We start from the raw sequence: 25,618 nt of genomic DNA on the forward strand, positions 1-25,618 counted from the left end.
GCTGGCAATATCTGAATGGGTCAGAGTGTCTGAATTCCTCTCTTATCCCTATAGGTCGAGTTTATAAGTGACACACTCACACTAACGGTTAGTATATGACAGATAAGCGATCAGTATTATTTATGTGGCTATCAGGCTAACAGAAGCTGTTTGTCTGAATACATGTCAATCTGGTACTTTTTGTTTATATTGTAATTGTCAGACAGATTGGGGAGGGCAGTGAGGTGGTTGGGCTGATAAAAGTAAAGGGGCATTTTTTTTAAGTGTTTCATTGAATCAAACAAAAGCTTCTTGTTGTCTTTGGCGGGTTCTCTAGTTTTCAGTGGTTCTCATTCATAAAATTTCCAGGAACTGACTCTGAAAGAAAGAAGGCAGCTGCTTCTTCCCTTTTCTTTAACATTTGAGTAACCTGTGCATGTTCCTGAAGTCTACCTGCCCAACCTGGCCTGTGCAGGGAGGCACTAGACTTGCTCAGCGAATTGCTTAATTCTCAGGAGCTGCAGCTGAGGATCTTTTCATTAAACCAGTTCCTTCACTCATGTGATTCATTAATAGATGTGACAGGTTCTAATGGCCAACCCTCTCTTTTTCTTCCCTTTGACTCTTACAGTGAGCATGCCCACCAGTGAGACTGAGTCCGTGAACACAGACAACGTCCCTGGAGCAGATATTGAAGGCGAAAACTGCGGTGCTAGGCTAGCGTGAGTACATATACACAGATGTATGTATGTAGGGGTTGGATTGAGCTTGGTGAGTTAAAGCCAGGACAAATGTCAGGCTTTTTAAGGGGAAGAAAACCCCACAGTGGGTGAGAGGAGAGGGTGTCGAAGATCTATTGGTCCGGTTCTCATCTTAATTGTAATGTAAATTCACTCTGGACATTAGTGGAGAGCCTCTGGGTTTACACAGATGTAAATAAAGCACAGGATAAGCAGATCTGGTTTTGCATAATAGCTAAAAGAACTGATGAGTAACAGTGTTCTTATTTTAAAATTCCTTTTTGCTGATAGATAATCATATCCAGTATAAGTAGACTAAAGAGTGGAAATAACTGGTCTTTTTTAATTTCTCTAATGTTTCTTGTACACTTTATAGTGTCTTGTAATAGAAATACAGGGATGATAACTCCCATCCCGCAACCTGAAGTACACCTTTCAAATGCTAAACACAACACTGTAGTGAACAAGAATAGGCAAGAGAATTCCTTTCTTCATTTTTGCATGACTTGAACAAGAATGGACTTTATGCTGGGGGGGGGGGAGTGTGTTATCCCTCAGAATTTCTGTAAAAGATGGGCTAAGCATATCAGTGCTATAGCTTGTACCATGCTAGAGTATTTTGAGGCTCTGTCCTGTTCTTGCACGTACCTTGAGTCCTTCAGTGTTGGTCAAATGCTCATCGTAAGTACATAAGAAATGCTCTGTTTTGTCAGACCCGTGGTCCATCTGGCCCAGTGTTCAGGTCCTGACAGTGACAGGAGGGAAATGCACAAGCCATTTCCTATTTTCCAGTCCCCTTTTACTGCTCTGAAATTCATAGTTATTGTATTAGAGATGTTAGAGTGCACACTTCCGCTTTTTGCCTTTAGTTGCCATTTATGGACCTGTTGTCCATGGATTTTTCTGATCCCACTAAGGCTGTCTGCCCTCACAATCTCCTGTGGCAACAAGTTTCAGAAGTTCACTGCCTGCTGTGTAGACAAGTACTTTCTCTTATCTGTTTTAAGCTGATCTACTACTACTTTCAGTCAACATCCTCTCCTTCTGATACTGTGAGATTTGTTGATCAACAGTTCCATATTCAGCTTATCTATCACTTTCATGACTTCGCAAGCTTTGATTGTATCTCCCACACACACCCTTGGCCCTCTCCTGTGCAAACTGAAGAGGAGGAGATCTTATCTCATTACAAGATGTGATATGTGGAATATGTTGTAAATTCAATCTACTTTCCTGTAAGTGTCAGCCAGTGACTTACAAACCCTAGAAGAAATTATTTGTAATAGCTTTCCTTCACCTGCCTGCTGTTGTCTACCTGCTGAATCTTTTAGTTTAGATTATGAACTCTTTTCTGAAGGAACCAGGCCAGATCTGGTCACAGCACTGAGGCAGTTGTAGCCCTTCCTTTAGCACCCCACTGAGTCGCTTGTGCTCTTGTCACATTACAGGAAGCAGCAGCTGGATATGTGACCACTTCTTCCAGCTGGATCCAATTTGGAGAATTATCCCTATTCTGCAGTTATGGTTCCCCACACAATTGGTCCTCTGGTGCTACACAGTGCCAACAACAGTGGCAACTGTTACTATAAAGATGCATATATTTTTAATATTACAGCTTACTTTCATTTAATGTCCTTAATCCCAAAGGATCCTAAAGCACTCTATGAACTGTAAATGCAGGGATTGTTTTCACAACATTAGAGTTCAGCCACCCTCAGGGTAAAATGTGACAGGTGTTTAAAAACAAAGGACACAAGCGTATAAAGAGATGTGTGAAGGACAGCTTGTTTTGCACTGAAGCTGCATGGGAATTTTGGCAATCAGAACATAATTATCTTAGCTGGAGTGTGGCCAGAAGACCTGAAGTTAAACCCAACTCTAAACATAATCGTGACTTAGAATGGAGTTTACTTAAAATAGTCCAACGTTCCCACAGGAGAATGGCAGTACTGTGGTCTGGCAGTGTGATCACTGTATGGCTACATCCAACACATTTTAGGGAAGAAGATGTAGGAAAACAACAGGAAAACAGAGCTTCATCTCTTCTTCCCATGTTGTAAATGTTAAAACAGAGACCTAAGTTTCACCAGAGCAGAATGTGTAAGATTCAGGGAGATAAACAGTTTCCTTGCCACTTTCCACTTCATTTGAAAATGGGTGATGTATAGTAGGGGAATTGAAGTCTGTTATTGAGAAGGGTTTTTTACCTCTCTCCCAAGGATAGCTAAGATCCTCAAGGCTTCACTCAGATTGCTTTTAATCTCTAAGAGATGGATAGACTCCTTCATCCAGGAAAATGAATGGCTGTATCACTGTATTTGAAATTCAGGAGTGAGATACAAATTTTGCCAATGCTTCCTCTTTTGTAACGTGTTTGTTTCAAGCTTGTGGAGCTGCAAATTCTTTAGTGATGAGTGAATTCAGATCTGCCTTTGGTTCGGAGGCTTGGAATCCTTTCTGGTTTGTTTTGTTACTGCATCACACACTCAAGCAGAGAGAGGAATCAGCTTTCTTGGTTTCAAGAAGTATTAAGTCCTGTTCTCACTGGAACCCTCATTTAAACACCCCCATAGGCCAATATTCCTCTGGAACATATAAAATGTAAGCAAGAATTTATTTCAATGAGTATTTTCTTTTTTTTGAACCTGACTAAGAGAATCGGAATTTGGCCCAGTGTTCAAGAATAGAGATAATTCATGTGGGAAGTCGGTTGAGCTTTTCAGATAAGTTCCTCATCTAATACTAGTGACTTTGAGTAATTATTAATAATTATAGTCATGCCATCCCGATTTACTCTAGTTGAAGATTATGCCCAGACTTTTGAGCCGTCATCTGCCCTCTGGATTTTGTTTTTACAGTTGAAATGGTTAGACATGCTTTTTGTTTGATTGTTGAGTTTCATCTATTGCAGATGAGTCTTCATTTTTACCACCCTGCTAAAATCACCTAGTGGCCATGAGTCCCCATTGTGTTGCTATAAACACATTTTTTTTCCTGGAAGACAGAGACTGCACTGGGCAAGCTGCAACCAGACATAACTGAAGCAACAGGGAGATTTCAAGTCAAAGGCAATATATTTATTTATTTAGTGGCATCAGACCACTAAATGCTAGGGCATTTAACCACCCCAGCACCACCACTGTGGTTACAGGCTGAGCTTGCCATCAGAATGCACTCACGATAAAAGGGGAAAAGTACCCAGGAGACTGAAAGCAAAAGCACTTTTATTGAAGATAACTTAGAACTACTGGCTCTTCTCTCTGTTCTTCTAAAAGCTGTAGAGCTTCAAAAAGCTGGACCTGTGAATGACAGAAAGATATGCTTAAGAAGCCAGGCTCAAGTGTGTCTTTTGGAATAGGAGATCCTCCCTGACAGCATTTCTCAGCTCCACAGAGATACATGCTATGTGCAGTCTGGAGAGTGCCTTTAAAACACAAGATATCTCCTACTAATGCATTGTCTCAAAGAAGCTTTCTTTCTATAGGATCCATACTATAATAACATAATATAAATGTAATATAAGAAATATTTCCTCTGCAGCAAGCATCAGTGGGATAAACCCAGGACTAGGAGCAGTGGATTTTTATTTACAGGATAGCCTTATACCCAGGACTTCCCAATAGTGAGTAATTTCCCTGAGCCTCTGTGGTTACTGCTGTGCAGGACTTTGATTCCTGAGGACAGGCTATCGCTCATAATCAGTAGTAATCTTTTCTGTGCAAAATGTCAGTGTATATAATCTTCCAATACAACCAGAATGTTATTTTTCTGATACAGCCATACAGATCTGGAGTGCCACAGTAGAGCTTGCTTTTATACATATGTATTAGCTAAAAAAAAGACCTTTGTGGAAACTAATGTTCCGTAGAGCCTCAACAGAAAAGTGAAGCACTTGAGCTCAAAGGGGAAGACAGCTTAAAATTATCTGCTTTCATTGAAACAATAAGCCACTTGGCATTTTCACCTTGGCCAGGATTTCCATACATTTGGGAGGCAGTTCAACTGCTTTCCAACAAAGAGGGTTAAAACAATAAAACAGGGTAAAAAAAAAAACGAACAACCTACACTGGCTTTCCAACTGAAAACAGTGTGTCCTGAAAATATTATGAACAATGGAAGCTTTCCCTGGCAGCTGAACCATCAGTGATTTTTCCCTTGGTGCTTTTCTGGCTGGGAAAGTAATTCCTATGCAGTTCTTGCAATAATCAGTATAGGAACCAGCAGTAAAAGCAAAAGAGTCAGTTTGCTTGCAGGTTCACTGTAGTTGCTGCCGGTTTTCACCTAATGAAAAGATAGCCTCCTTCTGTGAGTACCAAAGTCCCCATCACATCAGGAGCCGTGGCAAGAAGTCTGCCAGAAGCTCTGAAACCACTGCTGACTTCAGCAGGGAAACACACAGGACTGACCCTTATGTGTCAGCCTCAGCTACTGCTCTCCGATTTATTATGAGCAAGGTGCTTTTGATATTCACAGTCAGCTCTAGATATGTGTCTAAAGGACAACAGCATGCCCTTGTGGAGGAGGAATTATCTTCCTACTTCAGATTCTGTGACAGGCCCCGTCTGTGACTTGCTACAGGGAGAGCAAGATTATTCACGAAATGCTGAAGTGCTGGCCTATTTTCGCAGCCTCTAAGAAAGCCTGTTGAATAGCAAACCAGCTCAATTTTAAGCTAGACATGTCCAGTTTTCTTAAGTTCTGTAGATTCTTACTGCTGCTGGCCAACAACCACCTCTCTCTTAAAATCAGCATTGCTTCCGTCAGGTCAGCATGTTCTCCACTGCTTCTGCAAGAAGGGCAAAAATGTAAAAAGAGAGAAAGTCATCACTGTGTGGACTCTGCTGAAATTTGTGATTACCTCAGCAGGAGTATCTCAGTCCACATCAGAATTCAAGTCCTCCAGGGCCAGTCATCTGTTCTGTTTTGCTGGAAGCTTTTAATTAATGGTAGAAATGAGAAATTATTATTGCATGTCCCTGGTGTTAATTGCATTGTTCAGAGGATAGCGGGCAGAAGGATGGAGGCCCGTTGCTTCAGTGTGGATCACAGAGCCATAGCTGAGGGTAGAACTTAGCCCTAACACTTTATTGGGGTGAGAGATTATTGGGTACAAGCATACATTCCTGAAAACGTAATGTCACTATATGCTCTTGTCCCAGTAATATGTGGAAAAAGGACCCTAGGGTGGGCATCTTCTCTCAGGTATGCCAGCATCCTGACTAGAAGTAATGAAATGTCATCAAGAGTAGAGAGAGGGAAAAATGTTGTGCTGCTTGACCAGTAACTACGTGAATGCACCGTATTGCACCAAAACAGAGTTGGTATCACACCAGGACTGTGTTCTCATAGTTCTAAAATCTGTAAGATATGCACAGTGCAGCTCTTTGGATGTTCCCCTCAGTTGTGTATAACCTAGAGGCATAGTAAGTAAATTTCTGCATTACTACTTTTCCAAGAGCTTTTACGAGTATCCAAGGGCTTTTGTCAGTCTTCATGAAGATAGTTGACTATAGGGGTGATCATATAGCATAAAAGTAGTTGTGACCAGCGTGCCAGATAATTTGATGTTCATGTTTAGTAATTTCTACACCCAGGAAACAGCTGTAACATGGCCTTTGTGTCATGCTTGGAGACCTACAAGATTTTTCCAGAATTGTTTGTTGTGTGTACAATTACACAAAGTCCTTAATCCCTGTTATACAAGAGTGTCACATCCTTCACAAGGGTATAGATTCTCTTCTCTGGTGTCCACCATGAACAGAGAAATGAAGACTTTATCTCTCAGAATGTGGAATATCTCACTGCATTTGAATTATGCTGATTATCCTGAGTTTATGTTGATAAAATCTTTACATTTTACTGTCTTAACTGTATGCAGTATATAACTCTGTAAGGTTAAAAGAGGTTTAGAGAATTTAAAAGATAGCTAGTCAAACAGTAGAGGTCTGATTTTTGTGTTTGTCTTTCTAAAAGGTCATCTGAGTTACATAGTTCCTGCGATAAAAACACTCAGTAGTGATCTGAAGGGGGTTTCGTTATAGGCTCCTATACTATGGTTTTAAACAATAGTTTCTCAATACATTCCAGAGCTGGACACAAATGGGGACACTCTCTTTCTCCCAATGACATAAAGCTCCCAGGATACCAGGGCTGCAGGAGATCCATGTTTAAACTCAGCAGAGAATCCGGTCTACCCTGAACCCCTGGCAAGCGCCAGTTTGGAGTGTCACAAAGAGGCCATGGCAAGCTTCACATCCAGACTATTTGACAGCCCCTGGTGATGCCATAAAAGCATTTTTTTATATGACTTAGTTAACCCTGGGTTCTGAAAGACAAAAGATTCTTGATCATAAGGGTCATTTGAGAGATATGTTTCAGATTCAGGCATAATGTTTTCAGAATCAGTTATTGTACAATTTGTGTTTCCAAAATTCCATTTCACTCTTGGATTCTGCCTCTAAATATAAATCTCTTCCTCCTTCCTTGTCCTGTTCTATATATATAGCACACCCACATGTGATAAAGCCTTCTGCCATAGCAGTGAGGCGAGGGAGGGGAAGGCTGTAGCTAACCTGTGGGAGCACTGAATGCACTTGGCTGCTGCTCCAAAGATATAATTATCACATGCATGATGAGTACTACACCTGCCACATCTCTTTTGCTGAAATAAATAAAAGATTCCTTAAATGCCACACAGCTCCCTTACTGGGAAAGCATTATCCAGAGAGGTCACCAGAGGACTTAACACTACCTGTCCTTCACCTTCCACCGGGCAGGTTCCCCATGACATCTCTCTTGCTCTCTTTTCTCCTCCCCCACAACCTTTTCCTATGAAAGTCCTCACCATCTCGTTTTCAGTGCCCAGCTCTCTCCTTTATTGTGATTTTTTCTTCATTTTCCTTCCCCTGTCTTTGGCTGAGCCTTCTTTCCTGTTGCCTGCAAATCTGATCCATTAGTTTGTAGGTAGCACTTATCAAGCAAGAATTCTCAGTGAGAAATTGGGATAGCTTTAACATTAAGAATGTGCTTTGCAGATGCTTCACTCATCATCCTTGTTAAAGCTCGCTTTGTCTCTGCAGCATAATTTCGCATTCTGTTCAGCCAATGCATTATTTCTTCTTTATCAGAAGAGTTCTTGCATGCGTCTGTAACCACACTGCTGCCTAGTATGTGGCCTAGACAAGCTGCCTGTGACACAGCAGGAATGATGTATTCAGTGCAAGGCTTTTTTTTTTTTTGCTTGGACCATCTGCTGGTGAAATGTTCTTATCACTAAAATCTCTTCCACATAAGGAAACTGACCCATCACTGATTACTTGTCAGTGACTGATGTCCTCAAACAGGAACATGATCATTTTTAAGACTGCTAGGAAAACAGTGTTAGATGCTTTGAGAATTATTTTGTCCCATGTCTACTAACAGCGAATTCATTTTTAAGTCAGTACACTAAGACCTTTGCTGACTGTTGTCAACAATGAATCACTTCACTATCATAGAGGGAACGTTAAGGAATGGTTCAACCCAGCAGAAATATCTTGTCATAGTCACTCCCCAGACTCTCATTTCTTCTGTTATTGGTAGTGGATTTTGCAGCCTCCTAAACCACCTCTGACTCATGTCATTGCATTCACATACCTTTCTCTCTGTGCACCATTATGTATGTACTAAGAGACAGTCAAAGACTTCGAAGGCCTTACAGGACATGTGTCAAGCAGAGCAAGGTAGTGGTTAGAGAACTGGGGAACCTCTAGCTTTGCCTGGGACTTCTCATAAAAGGCTAATGAGATTATTTAGGTACATAAATCCAAGTGCATGGAAATAGATATTTAAACACATATATAGTTGAAACATGGCCAAATTTTCAGGAATGCTTAATTCCCAAAATTTCATTGATAGTAACAGAATCTCTTATTCTTCATACCCTTTTGAATTCAAACCATTTACATAGATAACAAAGACAGATAGTGTTAGAATCTAACTTTGAAAATATCCACCTTGCACTGTTTTTCCTTCAATTGCTGGAAAAAAAGAAAGCGTTATTTTCCCCATGGTTTCATAATATGCTTATGTATCCTGAAGTGACAGGTGATGCGTGAAAGCAACAAGTCTGTCTGTATAAAGTCATACATATTTTAATATAAGAAAAAAACCTAGTGACTAAAAAAGAGTCATAGTTGAAAAATAAATTTGGTAGCAGATGTAGAGTGCCCCTAGTATTAGGCCAACCTTTTACCCATGAGAAGAGATAGTTTACTGATGTTTGTACGTGGTAGAATCCCATCATGGTATGACTCCTGCTTCATGACTCCCACCAAAAAACAAAGATTTGTATATCAGGGAATTCTAGCCATGCCCAATGCCTACGTTGACTTACATGGGATTCAAGAGGAAAACAGCATCCATTAAAAAAATTAACTGAAATTAACTTTATTTGTATTGCTATTTTCATAAAAACCTGGAAGGTGTGGGACACCTTCAGAGATTTTAATGGCAATTCTTATCTTTCAGGCATCGGATCTCAAAATCAAAGTTTAGGTAAGTAAAACTGACTTTTGCTTTTCCTCCTGTCCACTGGTTTTTCTCCTTACTTTGTGCAGTGGTTTACTCCTACATCTGTGGGAGACCATGGTGTTTCTAGGAGATATTGCCAAACTTGCCAGATTTTAATCACTCAACCACCACAAATCAAGATCCTTTTTCTTAGTTTCATACTGAAGGCACAGTGACTACTGACAGTATTTTGTTCAGAAGTACCTATCTGATTGCTACCTACATACCTCAAGCCATAAAATATAAAAGCAGAAGAAAAAAAAGTTCAACTACATAATTATACTACATCCATCAGTGTCAACCCTGTCAGCTCAAGGTTCTCTTTCCTGCACTTTGTTGTACTACTCCGCTTTGGTTGATTGTAAATCTTTCAGCTGATGGGGCTTGCATTTATTTGTGAAATTCTCCCTTTTGCCATGGGATGTGTGGAGTTTTTCTGGTGGTATTTGTTCTTCTCTTGACTTGAAGCTTTTGCAAAAGTGAAGCAGTCCCCAGGTGGTCATCTGTGAGTTTCCATTGGAAAGGCTGACTGAGCTCATGTAGCTTGGTTGTTGAGGTCCCAGTCTGTATCTACCCCTTCAGTAGGGCCCAGCTACATCCATAAGACTGAATTCAAAGCCAATTTTATTTAAAAAATAAAACAATTTTCAAAATAACCAGAACAAGTGAGCAATTCTGTCCTTCAGCTTACCTAAATAATGCACAGTAATGTAAATTCAGGAATGCACATATGCTACATATTGCCTATATGCATCTCTCTGCAAAGCATTGCACATGTGATCACATTCCTACAATTCATGGATTTGCTTTTATGTATGTGTAAGCACAAAAAAAGACTTGTATCATGACATGGCCATGTGCATACACGTTTGTACCTGGATACACAAAGTGTGAGGGATTGCTGATGATTTAATGGCAACATGAATGTCTAAATGTTGCACCCATTTTGAAATTTGAGGAGATCATTTCTTGTCTCAAGTCCACTGCAAAACACACAACCCTTATTATAAGTTTGCAGTGTTCACATTGCCTGGCTTTAGTTCATATAGATGCTGAACCCTGACCTCAAGCATGGCTATAGTTTATCACTGGAAATAGTACATAAAAGAAGACTAGCCAAGAAAAGTTCTCCTCCTGTAATGTTGTGTACGTGTGTGTCTCCTTAGAGACACTCACACATGCATACACACATGTATATGTATATAATATCTATATAAAACTATTAGATTTATTATACAGTGGCAAGTGTTGCCTGGAAACTGGTTGCTATGCAAGTTAAATTCTGAAGAGTAGGAGGTGTGTAATTAGCTTTAAATATCTTCTGTGGTTAGTAATTACCCTCAGAAATCAGTGACACAAGGGGATGTGTTCATGGAAGGAAAACTTTAAAAGATCTGTTGATTAGCAAATGGTATCCTTAGTTCCAGGCTTGAAGGTGAGATGCTGAGGTCCCCTAAGGTTTTATTTTCTGTTCAGAGTTAGCCCTCATATTGGGCTTACTACTGAACATTGCTGAATGTTGAAAATATTCCATGGGTTTTATTTGGCCTTACCTCTCCAAGGACTTAATCCAAAGGTCCATGGCATATAGTGGGTATCTTTTCATTGACTATCCCGAGGCTGGGGTAGGTCCCATTGCAGGCCACAAGAATGAAATACAAGAAGAATAATTATTTTTGTGGAAACTGGCTAAAAAACTCTTATGGTAGCTGTGATGGATTTCTTAATCAGATTAAGACATTGCTTGAAGAGGTGTATTCCCCTCTAAATGTTGCAAATTGGTTTAGGATTAACTTTATTCCTATAGCTAAAGGAAGAATGATCACAACTGACAATTCAGATGAGAATGAGAGAACATTTCTCAGGGTGAACTTTATTCTCTACTACTCTCGAACAATAAATCAACACTAGAGTCTCTCTTGACAGAGATTTGCAATAGCCCAAAGATCCCTATCTGAAAAGAACTTTTCCTTTTCCAATTTTTCAAGTCGCTACTGGCGCCGATGGAATCGATTCTGCAGAAGAAAGTGCCGCGCCGCTGTCAAGTCCAATGTTTTCTACTGGTTGGTGATCTTCCTTGTGTTTCTCAACACCCTTACCATTGCTTCTGAACACTACAACCAGCCAGACTGGCTGACAGAGGTCCAAGGTGAGCAGAGGCAGAGGGTTCCATTTACTGTGGTCAGTGTCAAAAAAGGGGGCTGAGGGAGGAGGTGATGCATTAGACCACACAATGTAAAATGGTCATACACATCTCCAAACTGTCTGTGGAGGATCTTAAATAACACAACAAAATATGTGCGTACAATGGGAGAAGTTTTAGGGAAAACATAAGTTCCTCATTTCCACCAAATCAGTGTTCCACTGAGTGTAGGTGACATCAAGAGCTTATGTTAAATATATATTTGCAGCAACTGGATTTCCAATTTATGAGTAGCTACTGGGAGCCACAGGTTCTCCAAGGTTTTCCCTGAAATGGCATTTATGATAAATTCTAGATACCAGGGAGGTGAGGAAGAGTGATTTGTAAAGTTCTTCTGTCGGCAGAATAGTTGAATCCTCACTGGAGGTGAGAGCAGCTGAAAGGCTTAATTAAGCAACAGTAGGTAGCACAGCAGCTCTTCTATTCCCACTCTCATCTGCAGATGACAAGTGTGATGGGAGGTTGTGCACAGGAAAGCATGTCCCTGCCATGGAGGTTGTGTGGTTGTGTAATGCATTGCAGCTGTATGTACAATACATAAGAATTGCTGTAAGCATCTTGTAAAACTCTTCTGTGAATGAGATGCTCATGCTTTTTAAGTTTATTCTTTGACTTAAGTTTATATGAAGTTAACCTTTCAGACTCATCTCAGAAATGGTTTCTTATAGGTGAGGACCAATGGTTAGCTGTGATGATCTTTTGACTTAATCTGTTTTGACATTAATCTGTTTCTGTTTGTTTTTCATGAGACACTGCCAATAAGGTGCTGCTAGCTCTTTTCACGGCAGAGATGCTGCTGAAGATGTACAGCCTTGGTCTCCAGGCCTATTTTGTGTCCCTCTTCAACCGCTTTGACTGTTTCATTGTGTGTGGAGGAATTCTGGAAACAATTCTGGTTGAGACAAAGATCATGTCACCACTGGGCATTTCAGTGTTGAGATGTGTTCGACTCCTAAGAATATTTAAAATCACAAGGTACTTTTCTGCTTCTTTGGGAATGAAGGAGGGCTACTGCTCAATGCACAACATATATAGGTACAAGTCACATCCCTTTTTTCTCACTTTTTCTACCACTACTTTGGTAGCGAGAGGACTAAATTAACAGTCCTCATCTTCTGAAGTGGCAGGATGGGGAGGGCTGTACAGACTGGATATCCCTGATCTGAGAGGTAAGGATGGGTGAGGAATTGAAATACTGGGGTTTCAACCCCAAGCTCCAAATTAAGGTTGACATATGGTGATTCCCACAGCCCTTCACCAAGGGGTGATGTGTTTGCCTTTAGGCTTCCCTCCAGGGTGGTGCCGGCCTGGCAGACAGAGCCATTGGGTAAATGAGCCCCAGGTGTCCCGCATGAAGTAAACAAAGGTCAGGTGTCCCACTTGGGGATAAAAGCTGGGACCACTTGCAGGAAGGGGCAGTGTCTGTCTGTGAGGTGGATGTGCTTTGCAGAGCTTCCTGTTGGGGAAGGACCTCCTGCCTCCCTGGAGCTGGGCTCCAGTCAGGTCTGGCTTTTGTAAACATGGGCTGTGTAGAGATTCAGTGTGTGGCTTCCTTGGTCTTATGTATTTGGCTTGTTGACTCGGTTGTCTCCCGTCCCTTCTATGGGAAGCTGCATTTCACAATTTATTGCACCCATTGTTGGTCGTGGGGTGTTGTTGTTGAGGTCAGTGGGATTGATGTCGGTTATGTATAATCTGACTGACTTGTTTGTACCCCCAGCACTCGCCCATGTACTGACCCTTTTGTATCCAATACAATTTGGTTATTGGTTCATCTTTATGCTGGCTGTGTCCTTTATGCTAGGCCTAATAATTGGCGAAACAGGAGTCTGGCACAGGGGACTGGAGACACTTGCTACCATGCAGATTGTTGAACTGAAATCTGGAGGGATAACGTGAGCTGAGCTTGGGCTCTTACAGTTCCCTTCAAAAGACAAAGTGAAAACAAAACAGCAGATAGCCTTGTGATCTTTTCTGGTGCTTTATGGTGACAGAGAGGAGCCTGAAAGACTGCTTTGAGCCAAAACAACACTTGGCTGAGTGCCTATGCCAGCTCTGGTAGACTCAAATGTGGCCTCAGTGAGAGGCTAGGTCAACACTGGTAGCTATAGACAAAAGATGTTGCCAGGCCTTCTCCTTCAGACAAGTCCAGCATGAAGCAGCAGCTTTATGAAGAAACCAGACTTTTCAAGACCCCCTCTTTTTCCTTTTCCTTCTTTGTCCACTCCCTCTCCATAACAGTGTTGCCTATTAAACAGTCACTGATTCCTGCAGTCAGGTACCTCCAGAACACCAGCTTGGTTTGGCAGGAGTTTTTCAGTTTGAGGAGAGGTTGTAAGATCAGCTCCCAACTTACCCAGATGGGAGCTCTTGGAACAAATCTATCCAAGTGCTCACCCGAAGCAGCACAGGATCTGCCTTTTCCCATGTGGGCATAAAATGCTTGACTGAGGCAGTGGAAGAGTATGTTTTCTGCAAGCTCAGCTGTGAAAAAATCACTAGAATTGCTATAAACTCCCCCAAAGGAAATTTCTGACAAAGTTGAGATAAAAAACACAGTGCATGAGAGAAACAAGACCAAAACTGGAAGACAGTCAAGATGGCAGAGCTGTAAAGCAGAAAGAACAGCGGACTTGGACTTTTGCATCATACAAGATTTACCCTTAAAGCTTCTGAGCCTCAACTTTCTGGCAGGGTGGATAGTTTTCAGGGTCAGATGGCAGATACAGAAAATCAGTTTATAGTCTCAGCAAGAGAGGCCAAAGAAAGCCTACAACTATTGAAAAGAAAAAAAGGTGGTCCGTTTAAACTTGTAATCGTAGAGAGGGAAGAATGTTCCAGCTAACAAGAGTTTCCAGTAAGAAAGGCATCTTTGCCCTTTCAGAAATAGTGAGGATCTCTGGTCTGGTGACTGTTTTTCCTGGATCTTTGGGTTTGAAAGCTATCATCACTGAGTCCCAGGCCTGGTTTCTGAGGAAACCAGTAGCTGTTTCAGGCATTGAGTAATCAGATACACCCAGGGCAACATACCAATAGCTATAAAAGCATAAGCTTCTACATAGCATCCTGGAGAGGTCATTGTTTTTTCAAGACATTTCTCCACTCCTACATAAAATACATAATATAGCTGAGAGAATTCTCTAATAGAAGGGCAAATGCTGAGAGAATATCATTAATACTTTAGGAAGTTTGGGCTATTGAAGTACTCAAATATTCCTAAAGTTTCTGTCAGAGATGTAATGTTGGAACCAACCAGAAGTAGGACTAGTTATATTTACCTTCATTCTTCAACAGAACTAAAATACAGTTTTGCATGGAAACAAATGTTACCTGGAATACATCTCCTGCAATTTGTACATGGCTTTATGTGTAAAGCACAGAGCTGAGGAATAATTCATTATGAATAATGTATTAATCGGATTTTGCCTTCTTTCCTGTTCCTAAAATATTGACAAGTAGGTTGCAGTAGTATTGGATTTATTCATGTTTTTTAATTATTCATAATTTTCTTCATAATTTTTCCTCTCTGTAGGTGAAGTTCACCCTCGTGTGGAAGGCCCTAGCAGAAGCCTCCAAAGCAATATTTTAGGCCCACTCATGTCTTACTGCAGGAGAAAATATTCTGGCATTAAAGCAAAACTTTTACCTCTGATGTTCTCCAGTAAAATACAGATTTTTCCATTATTCACTCAGCTCTAAATACAATGATGATTTATTGATAACATTATCAGTAGTGGTGGAATACACTACCTGAGTGCGATGATAATACAGAAAGAAACAATCCTAGAAATCTGGGAAGGGTAGGAGAGATGATAGTGTAATGTTTTATGTCATATATATTCATGAACAGTGACATAGAGACATACAGTTGAGATGGAAATAGTGATAATCAACGGTATTAAAAAACACAAAGCGGGAAAATTACTCTGAGACTGTATGAGTAGGTAGCCTAATCTTTATATATTTGTATGGATTTTCCATGGTAAACACCAAGCACAAACAAATTCTGGGTGCATCAAGATGATACACTTCTAGGAAAAATACAAATACAGCTCCCTAATATAATAGAAACAAATAAAGACACCATCAGATGAACAATGCGTCATTTTAGAAACCACATTTAGAATTTCAAGAGCAAACATTTCTTCCAAAATTATAAATATTCTTCAGAATCATTTAGCTTTGTACATTAGACAAGCAGACAATATAATCTGTTCGCTTTATTCTCCCTAATTTTTATAAGGCTGTGCAGAAATATCTCCCTTTGCTGTGAGAAGGCAAATTATTTTCTCTTCATTAATGGTCCTTTACTGCTTTATAAATTGCTATATTTAATCCTTTATACTTACAAAGTAAATTTATTTGCAACAGCATACTGAAAGTTGATATTTTATACCTAATCCTGCCACTAGATATGTCACTGTTAACTGTAGGGAGGAGAGACAGGACACCTTTTTTTTTTTATACCTGCTTTCCAAATGGTTTCATATTGAATGAACAGTGTGGGAAGCTTTCCTACAATGAGACTGCCAGCTGTTGCTACTGTTTTAAGCTCTGAATCTGTGATTGCCATTATCATAAAGACATAGTGCAAGGCAGTGGAGAGGAGAGGGAAGAGGATAAAAGAACATATTAAGTTGAAATCCAGTTCTGCAATTGATTTTTGTATGAGATGTTGGACAAACCATTTAACTTCTTTGCATTATTCTTCTATTTTGAAACAGGGATCATAATCATGTCCTACTCACTGGGTTTTTTCAGTGCCTCATTCACTGGCATCCTCAAGGGTCTGAGATCTGCAAGTGGGAGATATAACCACATTCATTTCCCTATAAGTCTGAGGCAGCAGCAGTGCTTTCTCTTGTACTGCCCATTATAGGTTGCATGGTCCAAAACCTCTGATTCCATCCAGCCATGCCATAAGATTTATTGTAACTGTTTTTAGTTTGCAGTATATTAACCAAAGAGGATGAAGCAGTGAGAGACTTTTTCTTTGCCTGGACTTCAACTGTTCCTGACTTAAAAGCCTTGTGTTTCATTGTGTAACCCCAGATCTCACTTTAAGGGGATGTTCATGTTACTTCTGCAACCACCTAATGTGACAGATGGTAACCTCAGGTCAGGCTTCTAGAACACTAAGATAAGACAATTGTTATTTTCACATCCTAGTCAAGTCAAGAAGTCAAGCATTCCTTATCCTCTCCTTTTTCCTTTTCTCCCCCCCCACCACCACCATTGGCTTGTTTACTTTGTAATGGTGCTGTATTTCTAGCTAGCACTCTGTACACAGATAAACCAGCCCTAATCTTATCACCAGGTCATCTCAGTTAATTGCTTTAAGTTTGAGAGGTACATAAACTGAATCTCAGATATTGAGCCATTTGTAAGAAACACAGAGCTGATAAAAGTCTGTTCAGTTGCACTCTGAGATAGCAAGATATTTAAGCTTCAAGTGAGTCACTGAGATTTTTCAGGTGTGTAACAGCTTTACTGTATGCCTCTTAAGGGCACTGCTAGAAAGACCTAGAAAATGTGTGTCCTGGCTGACATTGGAGGACTTGGAGAGATATTTTGGACACCATCAATTTCTGTTTAAAGGATGCTAAAGTCGGTTGAGTTTCATCAGAAATTATTTTTTCCCTTTGCCTGTGTCACTTTCCCTTTCTCCTAAAGTGTCAAAGTATGTGAGCTGTAAGCATAAATGCAAATACAGTGAGCTGTTACATTGCACATTCAGTGTGGATATTTGGTGGCACTAAGCCCGCAGCTTCCATGCCCTTACCTTTGCTCTGAAATTTTTGTTTCTCATTTCTTTAATTGCAGTTAAACCTTAAAGTATTCTAGTTTTCTCTGAAGTGCTGAAGCTGGGCTGGAGGGAAAACATCAGAGCTTTCTTCGAACCAGTTGCTGAACTTCAGAGGGCGTGGCAATGTCCCTCTGCAGATCAGTTTGTTAACCTTCACAAAGTGACTGGGCTGCTCAAGAATTTCTGTCTTCCATGGGACAAGAGCATGGTGGTAGGCCGCAGGAGATGGTGGTAGAAGGAAGACTTAGAGATCACAGGCAAACATTACTGGGTTGCTGACCTGTGAAAACTGATGAAGCTTACTAGTAATGTGCATTCAAAATAAGGTGACTGCAAGATGACAGCTTCAGCCCAGTCTGAAAGCTCTGTCAGACTCAAGACTGCATAAAAGACATTATGTCCAGCTAAGCAGTAGAGTAAGAGTGGTTGAGCAGATGCAAGACAGAAGTGGAAGTTGCTTTGTGGGTGATGTGGTGGATTCTTTAACGATTTCTTCTAAAGCCTTTTTCCAACACATTGCTACCCTGCAGGCTGGCAAAGAATTCAAGTAGACTGACATGCTGCAGCAGAGCATGCTACTGGCATCTCTTTGAACCTTAAACTGGGTCCACAAGGGCAAAAGATCCTTCCTCTGCATCATACATAGTCTGATCTGGGTACAAGCCTGAATGCACTGGGGAACAGGTCTTAGCCATGCTCTGTCATGAATGAAGCCCTTCCAAAATGTTCTGCACCATGTTTGAGGAAGTATAGTGGATTTGATACCCAGAAAGGCACTGATGGTATGGCCTTTCAAGAGCAAAGGAAACTCTGGACTTTATGGAGGTAGATCTGGAGTCTCTTTTAGGGTTCATGTAAAAAGGCCTTTAATATCTTTCTCAGTCCCAGAAAGCAGCCTCTATCTGTGAGTGAGCTCAAGCACATACTCACACACCAGATTTTGGACAAGTTTGTATTTGCATCCAAAGTGTCTCCTCATCTGCTCTTGTTAGTTATTGCAGGCCATTCTCTGGAGTGAGGTATTCTGGCTGCCATAACATCTGTGAGTGTTGTAATGAGATCTGTTAGAATGTAACTCACTGAAGCAGCAAGAACTAATCACCATATATTGATATAAGATTTGCAGAGCCTTTGATGGAGAGTGCTGCAATAATCTTCGGGGGGGGGGGGAATTGTGTATCTACACGTGTGGTAGTAAAATTACTCATTAGCTGCAGTAGGTCTCATTATCTTGGGGAAGTACATCAATGATTCACTGCTTAACAGGTTGTTTGGAAATGCCTGGGTATATGCATAAGGCAGCCTGAACCAATATCCTCTGCAGTCCATGAGCACCTGTCTTGGATTGAAGGAATTTTAACTGCCTCTATTTTCTCTCCTAGATACTGGAACTCCCTGAGTAACCTTGTGGCTTCACTTCTGAATTCAGTCCGCTCCATTGCCTCACTGTTGCTGCTTCTCTTCCTCTTCATTATCATCTTCTCACTCCTGGGCATGCAGCTCTTTGGGGGCAAGTTTAACTTTGATGAGATGCAGACCAGGAGGAGTACATTCGACAACTTCCCTCAGTCCCTCCTCACTGTGTTTCAGGTAAGGGCAAGAGTGGTCCCAACGGGTCCAACACATTGTGTTTACATGAGGTGAGACAGAGAGCAGGTCCCACAACCTTCCCTACAGACTGACAGTCCCTAAGACTGGATATCAGACTAACAACTCCAGGAGCAAGGTGACACTGTGCTGCCAGCACAGGGGTATTCCCTCCCAAAGTGGAAAACCAAAGCTAAACCCCTGTGTGTGGCAAGGCCACCAGATCTTAGCAGGATAGGACAAGAGAATGGTCGTTGCCACATCCCAGGGTAGCACCTGCATGCCAGAGCCCAACCCTGCAGTTGTCCTCCTGCCTCCTGCGGTACTGGGGAACAAATACCAACTCACAGCACCAGAGAAGTAATCAAATGGCCTTTAAGCAACTGCAGTTTTAGGAATTATTGACCGAGAGCATCAGGATCATGATTTCACATGCAAGGTGAAGGAGAGTGGCAGAGAGGGCTGTGCTGAGGGCTGTCTTCAGTGCTATAGGTTGTGCAGCCTGTCTGAAACAAGAGACATGTGGGAGACAAATGCCTGGGAGAGGCAGGGAGACTGAGTTGTCTGGGAGTGCTGTTTGGCTTCAGCTGTCATTTTCAAGGGGTCACCTGGTGGTTTTTTACACTGTGAGCACAGGCCCTCTTTGCATTCTTCTTGTTCTGTTTTGGTTTGGGTTTTTTTTCCTTTTCTAGATGGACACAGCTAGAGTCTCCAACCATCCCGGGGGAGGGGGTATTCTCTAGGATAGTAGGTATCTTTGTGTTAATGGGGTTTTCAAATTATCTGTGTGGTCTAACACTCTATCCCTTATTGGTGGGAATGTGTCATTTAGATCCTGACTGGGGAGGACTGGAATTCAGTGATGTATGATGGGATCATGGCTTATGGCGGCCCCTCTTTTCCAGGAATGTTGGTCTGTATTTACTTCATCATCCTCTTCATCTGTGGAAATTGTATCCTTTGATGCTACTCTTTTCTCCAAGTGGGGCTGAATTTAAAGCCACCCTTTACTATTTCGTTATGTCAGAAAATAATGAATTTCATACCTTACACTTTTACCTTTTCCCTGGGTCTGAATTTTGGCTTTGCACTGCCAAAAGTTAAACAAGTTTGTTTAATTTTAGCTAGTGCTAGGGCATATAAACATTTCTACGAGCCAGCTACATGCCAATTCTGCATGCAGGCTTTTATTTAGTGTCTTTACATGTTTAGTGTTTTTATTTTTCATTCCTCTTAATTGTCTCATAGTTGTTTTTTTTTTTCCTGTCTTCTCCAGAAACTAATCTCTGTGTGCATCTACTGTACTTATTGCATATTTCTGTTTTAATTGCCTTTTCAGTAAGATATTCCAAGTGCTTTCATCCCAGCCTTATGTGGAATAAAAATATGTATAATCTACAATATGCCATATACAAATGCTGTAATAGGAGTAACATGTTTGACATAATTGATTTATGTGAGATCATATATTAATTCATGTATAAACTAACAGAAACCATGTTCCATTTCAGTTACTGCAATCTGTGTGTTCTTTAAACAGAAAATCATGTGTTCTGCTATCTTCCAGCCTGCACTGGTGTTAAGTAACTTCAGTTCTCTCTGGCTTCAAGGTGAAGTGAGGGCACTGTACATATCTCAGGAGGTACAAACCACATTGCATGATCAGGCTGTGAGTGTCTTTTCACAGGAATTTGCATTTGCATATAACATAGTGCTATGGTTCTGTTCCATATTTCAATTTGCTCCAAATTTGTTCATGTTTAGTTTCTGCTTCCCTAATAAATGTCAGAGGTGATATTTCTTTCTATACTGATTCTTCTGTAAAGCCATCTGGTAGTGTCAGCCTAGCTCTTCTGGCCTCTCCTCGTAATTCACATCTCTCAAACCCTCTTATTTGACATTTTGGTTGACCTGCATGCCCTCTCTTCAAAGTGAGATGGTGCAATTCCACTAATCTGAAGGTCGAGGTAGGTAGTCCGCCTGACAACTTAAAAAAACCTATAATTTGGATCTCCTTGTGAACTGCAGAGGAAATTGTGAGCCAGGTCTACGTGCTGGCTGACTTTGGAACCATTAGATCTTGGAGCCCAGGGAGGCAAGTGGCTGTATTTCCAGACTAAGCCTTGAACTGGGGTTTACTTAAAAGTTATCATGGTGTGATAAGACCCGTTCTCAAGAAATTTGTAAGAGAAGCTGATGTTCAGGTTTGTAACACAAGATCCAATCATTGCCAAGACATGAAAACAGTTGTGCTTGCTTGCCCTTCAGCTACATGGGCACAGCTGGCCATGCACGGACTCTCCACTAGAAGATGGCAGAGTTGTCAGCTCAACCCTACAATGCCCAGACTAAATTAATTTCTTTTTGGTTGCCTCAGAAATGCTAATGAGAGTGCTATGCTTGCTGTCCATAAAATTCACTCATGTCTGTGGGAATACCCATAATGAGGTTGTTCAACTGAAGTACATAGGCCAAAACTGGGAAGTCCAGATGCCCTATGGTATGAGGCTCTTGAATATGAATGGTTTGAGAAAAGTGACCTAAGCTGACAAAGATGCAAAGCGTTCAGGACTCCCCTTACCTTCTGGGATTTGTTGCACAAAACAAGACTTTTGGGAAATCAGAAGCTAAAATATGTCTGGACTTAAATGTTTTCTATCAGTCATTCTGTTGTGAAATTTTGGAAACCCCACACGTAGTGTTAGCCATTTGGATGGAAAGTGTAGGTTTTTGCGTGCCAGATGTGGACATCCTGAACATTTGTGTGAAATGGAAGTTTGGAAAATCTGAGAGATCTGATGACAGGTTGCTAAAAATTTTCAATTAAGAAACCTTTGGTATAATGTTCTGCAGTTTTCAAAGCCCATTTTCTTTAAGTAGCACACAAACAGATATCCTCCTAAATGTATTTTTGGCCATTGCTGTGGACAACCTTGCTGATGCTGAGAGTTTAACATCTGCACAGAAAGAGGAGGAAGAGGAAAAAGAAAGAAAAAAGCTAGCTAGGTAAATCCATTTGCATACACCTATCTACAGTCATATGCATGCATTCCTGTGAGTATAACTACACACACTATGCACATACATGTATGCATGTAAACATGTGAGGATATGTAATATATATAACTTCTCTGTGGGTGTGTATAGATTATATATATGTGATTAATGTAATTATATATGGAATTATGTATATAGAAATTTTTATGTAAAAGAATTCAAACTAAAGGACAAGAAGGTGTCATGAGCTGGGAGTCCCCACAGTTGAAGTGATGTGAGCAGAGGAAAGGAAGTCTGAGTGACTGATGAGCTTTCAGGGCATCAGCAGAGAATGTGAAATGGTGTCAATGTTACAATCTCATCTGAACCTCCCTATTACCTTCTGACTGCTTTGGATCACAGGGCATATTCTCAGACTGTCATTTCCACCACAAGATTCAGCAACTTCCTTCTCTTTTGATGCCACATGCTGTTCTTCTCCTGCTAGTTCTTTTAGTGTTTCTGCAGACTTTTAGAAGGTACCAGCTGGATGTAGAGCTCCTCTGTCATTCCTGGCTGCCAACAGCAGGGAAGCCTTACCTTACTGGTTACTTGTATTCACTGTCTTCCAGGCTGCTTGGAGGGAATCTCCTGTGCAGATCTTTCTGTTCGTCCTGCATGCTAGTCAGCAGTTTTCCCTGGCTCTGGGAGTGCAGTGAGGGGCAAAACTTCATAGGCAACCTAGTGGAAATCCACAAGATATGGGTTGAAAATGGTTCATACCTTTCTCATTGGGTCAACAAAGAGATCCCTACTGACAGACTAGAATACACTTGTGCACAAACACACAGGCAGATACTTCCCCCACATGTGCATGCACACTCACACACACACACAAACACATGCCATTGAGAAAGCTATAAAATAAAAAGGATGCTGTACAGAACTAGAAGAGAGTCTCTGCCTTTGTCTGCAGATGAGGACAAGGTGGAGCCACTGATATGTAAGCTGGACTCAGAATGCAAGTGCCAGTCAGCTGATTGTCTCATGATGTGTGCTGTACTACATGAAGTTCCTGAAAGGGAACAGCTTTTCACCTTTGTAACACTTTGCTTTTTATCTTCTGAAATTGTTAGGACTGCTAGTCCCGAAAAGAAACAGGAGATAGAAAAAACAGCTGTGGAGGAGGAGACAAAGGAGGAGAAAATCGAGCTGAAATCAATCACTGCTGATGGAGAATCCCCGCCTGCTACCAAGGTAAAATCTGCTGCCAGCAGACACTCTCTGTGCAGTGATGGCATGAACAGCTTGGGTTTCTGAGGGAATGAAAACCCTCTGCCTCATCTGATAAAGGCTTTGCTGTTTCTCCTTCCATTTCTGTCAGATCAATGTGGATGATTATCAGCCCAACGAAAACGAAGAAAAGAGCCCATATCCCACAACAGAAGCACCAGGTATATATCTTCTTCCTTTTATCCCTGATTCAACAAAGAGAAGCTCCAGTTGCTAATGCACATAAAGCCAAGTTGTGGTAGCAGGTATGCTGAACATGTAATGCTTTCGTGACAGTACAGGATGATGTGCTTGACTGTGTTTGCACAGGTGTGGACTTGGTCCTTTGCAATCTCTGTACTGCAAATTAGTCATGTTTGATTTGGTTCTCTGTAAAGCTCAGAGCTTTGCATAGAACCAAAACAAATCATGTACAAATCTTCTTATATGAAAATGTACATATCACTTTGTTTTCAGTCTATTTTTTCAGTACTCGGTGGTCAGGGTAAACTCACAACAGGTACTCATGAAAGATAAAGTGCTGAAAGCCTTTTTGCACTGTTTTCCTAATCAAAAAAGACAGTATGACACTAACGTAACTCCAAAGGTATAAGATCTCAGCCTAGAACCGGAAAAAAAAACCAAACTAGAGCATTAGTTAGTCTAGTTTTCAAGTCAGTCAGACCTAATTAACTTCATCCTCAGGTGCTGAAGAAATCTCAGAACTTCGAGCAGTTTTTTTTTTCCAAGAGATCCTGAATGGGAGGTGGGGTTGTAGCATAAGAATTATTAGTCAGTTCAACTTCCATTCTTGGAAGAGTGATGGAACAAATGATTAAACAAAGTATATGACTGCAAGATAAGGAGATTACTAGCAGCCAACATAGATTTGCCAATAACAAATCATGTCAAACCACCCTTATTTTCTTCTAAAAGGGGCTGACAAGACTTTTAGACAGGAGAAAAGAAGTAGATGTCATATTCATTAGCTTTGCTAAGGCTTCTGGATGTCTCTTGTAACATTCTCATGTCAGCTAGAAAAACATGGTCTAGATGATTGGGAGAGAAATTGGTCAGACTGTTTACATGGAGAGTAATGGTGGCCCAAGTGAGGTTCTACAACCCAGGGGCCTGTCCTGAGTTCAGTTCAGTTAATTGTTAATGACCTGAATGATGGAAGAGGAAGTATGCTTATCACATTTGCAGATGACATGAAGTTAGAAAGGACAGGAAGCATGCTGGAAGGGAGCATTAGAATTCAAAGAGCTCTTGAGGAACTGGATAAATAGTCTAAATAAAATTGAAAGTGCCAGGCTCTATACGTAGACAGGAATAAACAACTCACAGATAAAGGATCTAGGTGACAGCTAGTTAGGTGACGTTGAGAAAATAATTTGAATCTTGTAATCACAAGCTCAACAGGTATCAACAACATTTTGCTGTCTTTCAGAAAGCAAGCAAGTAGTGAGATTTATAAACAGTGAAAATGTGACTCTTTAGTCCAGTTATGGGTTTCTTCTAATTGGCCAGTGAAAGCTAAACAGAGCAAAGCAATTGTTTTATTTTGTTCACCATTGATAAGATCTCAGCTGGAGTATCGTATCTCATTTTGGCTGCTCTGCTTAGAAGTGAGGCTGAATTGAAAGGAGTGTAGAAGAGCATGGTGAAGACAATGCTAGTAGATTGAAAGAACTGTGGTCGTTTGAGCCAGGAAAGGCAGGACAAACATCTTCAAATGCATAAAAGTCTGTTACAGGTAGGAGGGGAATTATCTCAATTATGAAGAAGTGACAGATTTAAGATTCCCACCAGGGGGGAATTTTTTAATGGTGAAGCTAGAAAAGATCATGAAGATGGTTGTGGGAGCCCAGCATCACTGGATGTTACTAAGAACAGGTCAGAAAAATATCTGCTAGAAAAAGTTTAGATATAATAATTAGTTGATCCTCACTTAGCAGAGTCATGAACCAGAGGGCCTTTTATGATCCTTTTCCTGCTCTGCTCTTCTGCATTTCTGTGATTGTGTAACAGTCTGTAACAGGGAATAAAACACATTCCCTTCTATTCCATGATTCCTAATAAAGTCTGATAATAGGTTGATTTTATAGGGTAAAGAAAGACACAATAGTTCATTTTGAATAGATAGACAGGGGTTTCAGAGAAGCAAAAAGGAAAACTGTTGATTGTATTTGATTTTCATTATAAAAATCTCTGCATTTGCTATACTTCTATTCATCCATATTTATAGCCCATCTATCAGGAATAGAGTGTGGTTCTGACACCATGCAATACTGTTTTAACACTGCCTGGGGCATATCACTCTGGCTTTAATTTTCCCAACACCTCTATAAGCACAGGCACTTAGTGGACACACATGTTCAGTTGCTAAGGGATTTGTGGGAGTCTTTATCCAGAAGCACAAATTAAAACAGGTTGATACAGTTCTGTTTCTGTTTCTCAGCTGGCTTGAATTTGCAGACTGTTACATTTTTTTCAGGTGAAGGT

At 40.8% G+C, this 25,618-nt stretch overlaps 1 protein-coding gene across 4 annotated transcripts in view; it reads left to right on the forward strand.

Moving 5' to 3' along the window:
• CACNA1C (calcium voltage-gated channel subunit alpha1 C) overlaps positions 1 to 25,618 on the forward strand; it is a 491,623-nt gene that overhangs the window by 364,886 nt on the left and 101,119 nt on the right. For all 4 annotated transcript variants that reach the window (XM_074902152.1, XM_074902151.1, XM_074902149.1 and 1 more), the window contains exons 10-18: positions 611 to 701; positions 9,228 to 9,254; positions 11,258 to 11,418; positions 12,222 to 12,447; positions 18,661 to 18,868; positions 19,698 to 19,818; positions 21,757 to 21,871; positions 22,978 to 23,098; positions 23,226 to 23,295. In XM_074902152.1, coding sequence (XP_074758253.1) covers positions 611 to 701; positions 9,228 to 9,254; positions 11,258 to 11,418; positions 12,222 to 12,447; positions 18,661 to 18,868; positions 19,698 to 19,818; positions 21,757 to 21,871; positions 22,978 to 23,098; positions 23,226 to 23,295 — 1,140 coding nt within the window. The remainder of the gene's footprint in view (positions 1 to 610; positions 702 to 9,227; positions 9,255 to 11,257; positions 11,419 to 12,221; positions 12,448 to 18,660; positions 18,869 to 19,697; positions 19,819 to 21,756; positions 21,872 to 22,977; positions 23,099 to 23,225; positions 23,296 to 25,618) is intronic.

This window comes from Athene noctua, chromosome 3 (genome assembly GCF_965140245.1).
Source record: "Athene noctua chromosome 3, bAthNoc1.hap1.1, whole genome shotgun sequence".
In the NCBI taxonomy this organism is placed as follows: domain Eukaryota; kingdom Metazoa; phylum Chordata; class Aves; order Strigiformes; family Strigidae; genus Athene; species Athene noctua.